This window comes from Pseudomyrmex gracilis, unplaced genomic scaffold, assembly GCF_002006095.1.
Source record: "Pseudomyrmex gracilis isolate BER0280 unplaced genomic scaffold, ASM200609v1 scaffold_4422, whole genome shotgun sequence".
Classification (NCBI taxonomy): Eukaryota; Metazoa; Arthropoda; class Insecta; order Hymenoptera; family Formicidae; genus Pseudomyrmex; species Pseudomyrmex gracilis.
In genome coordinates, this window is record NW_018025006.1 from 2,876 (window position 1) to 4,537 (window position 1,662).

The 1,662-nt window shown below is 36.9% G+C and overlaps 1 protein-coding gene across 1 annotated transcript; it reads left to right on the top strand.

Annotated features, from left to right (window-relative positions):
- The first annotated feature begins 216 nt into the window (after positions 1-216).
- LOC109863368 (histone acetyltransferase p300-like) lies at positions 217-1,654 on the top strand. Its single transcript, XM_020443619.1, has 4 exons — positions 217-466; positions 780-1,073; positions 1,156-1,346; positions 1,431-1,654. Exons 1-3 carry the CDS (start codon positions 397-399, stop codon positions 1,293-1,295), a joined length of 504 nt encoding a protein of 167 aa, XP_020299208.1. The 5' UTR covers positions 217-396; the 3' UTR covers positions 1,296-1,346; positions 1,431-1,654.
- The last annotated feature ends 8 nt before the right edge of the window (positions 1,655-1,662 follow it).

Genomic DNA, 1,662 nt, shown 5'->3' on the forward strand with positions numbered 1-1,662 from the left:
TCCAATCAGAAGTGATAATCTCTCAACCGTTGTGCAACTGTTGAGTTGTCTGAACGCACCCAATCACTTCTGATTGGATCATACTTTTGGAACCTAAGCAGATTTTGAAGAATAGTCCTATCATAAGTGATGATCTCTCAACCGTTGAGTTGTCTGAACGCACCCATTGATTAGCCGTTTACAACTTGTAGAAATGAGACAGAACATAGTATGTCTGCACTCTTCCACGAGCCAACCAGCCGATCGCACGCGAACAGCGGTTCTTGCTTGTCCTTGGGCGTATCCCCGTCAACTCGTTGCTTTCGCTGCTGGATCTCCGCGTCACTGCGTTACAACGATTTTCGCTCTAATAAAATATAAACTCAAATATCGGTATCGAGCCCAACACAATCTCAAATGGGAGAACCAGCTAAAGGACAATCTTCTCAACAATCATTTCAAGCCCTAATGCCTAGTGCTCATTGTCGTAAGTACGAGAGAACTGTGGCTGCTTTTCTTTTAGGAGACACAGTCGACACAAGGCGACACAAAAGTCATTCTGTCTTCGTTCGGTATTCAGTGAGAAACAAAGACAGAATGACTCTTGTGTCGACTTGTGTCGACTGTGTCTCCTAAAAGGAAAGCAGCCTATATCGTTCTCGCTTTATTTGTTGCTCTTGGAACAGAACTCGAACAGAAAGTGATTAACAAGTTTTTGTTTTTTATTTTCTTTTTGTTTTGCTACAACATTACTTGTATAAAAATGTATTTGACTAATGAAAAAACTTTTTGATATTTAGCCAATAGACCGGAACACCTTAAAGGTATTCAGAAGCACTTAGTGTATATGTTGCATGCGCATANATGCAAAACCAAACTTAGGACTGACGAGCATAGACAATGTGGCTTATCAAATTGCTTAATGATTAGAAATTTGTTAACTCACATGACGATGTGTCAACTTGGCAACAACTGCACAGTGCCTAATTGCAAAATATCGAGACAGATTATTAATCATTGGAGACACTGTATTAACAATAACTGTGTGATTTGCGAACCAATAAGACAGGGAGCTAGAGAAGCCAATCCACAAAGTAATTTATATAAAGATATTTTTACATGGATATATAATATTTATTTCTTTCTTAATTTATCTGGTATATTTCTTATTATCAGATCCTCACACACATTTCAAACAGAAGTTTGAGTTTGAATCTAGTCTGATAGATGTACAGAATATATTGGAAAACTTGCAGCTTTCAAGTGACCTTCAACATAGTCAAGTCACAGCAACACCCATGCAAGGAACACAGTAATAACATCAGTCTGTCACTCCAGATCTCAGGGAATCATCTAGTTCATAAATTGTGAGTTTTTTTCATATGATGACACAATACATTAAAAATTTTTGTTCTAATAACAACGTCGTTATTAATGTCATTTTTCTCAAGGTCTAAGCAATGTTCCTCACTCCGGATCCACAAACTATGCTCGACAAAAGAATTGTGCAACTTTGTTACGTACGCAAGAAAGATGGAGGGCGAATTGTACGGAATGGCTAATTTGCGATGGGAATATGATCATCTTTTGACCGAAAAGATCTATATAATATAAAAGGAAATACTTTAAACACTTTAAAAACATGTTTTTTACTTATATGTAATTTTTACAATCTTACAATTT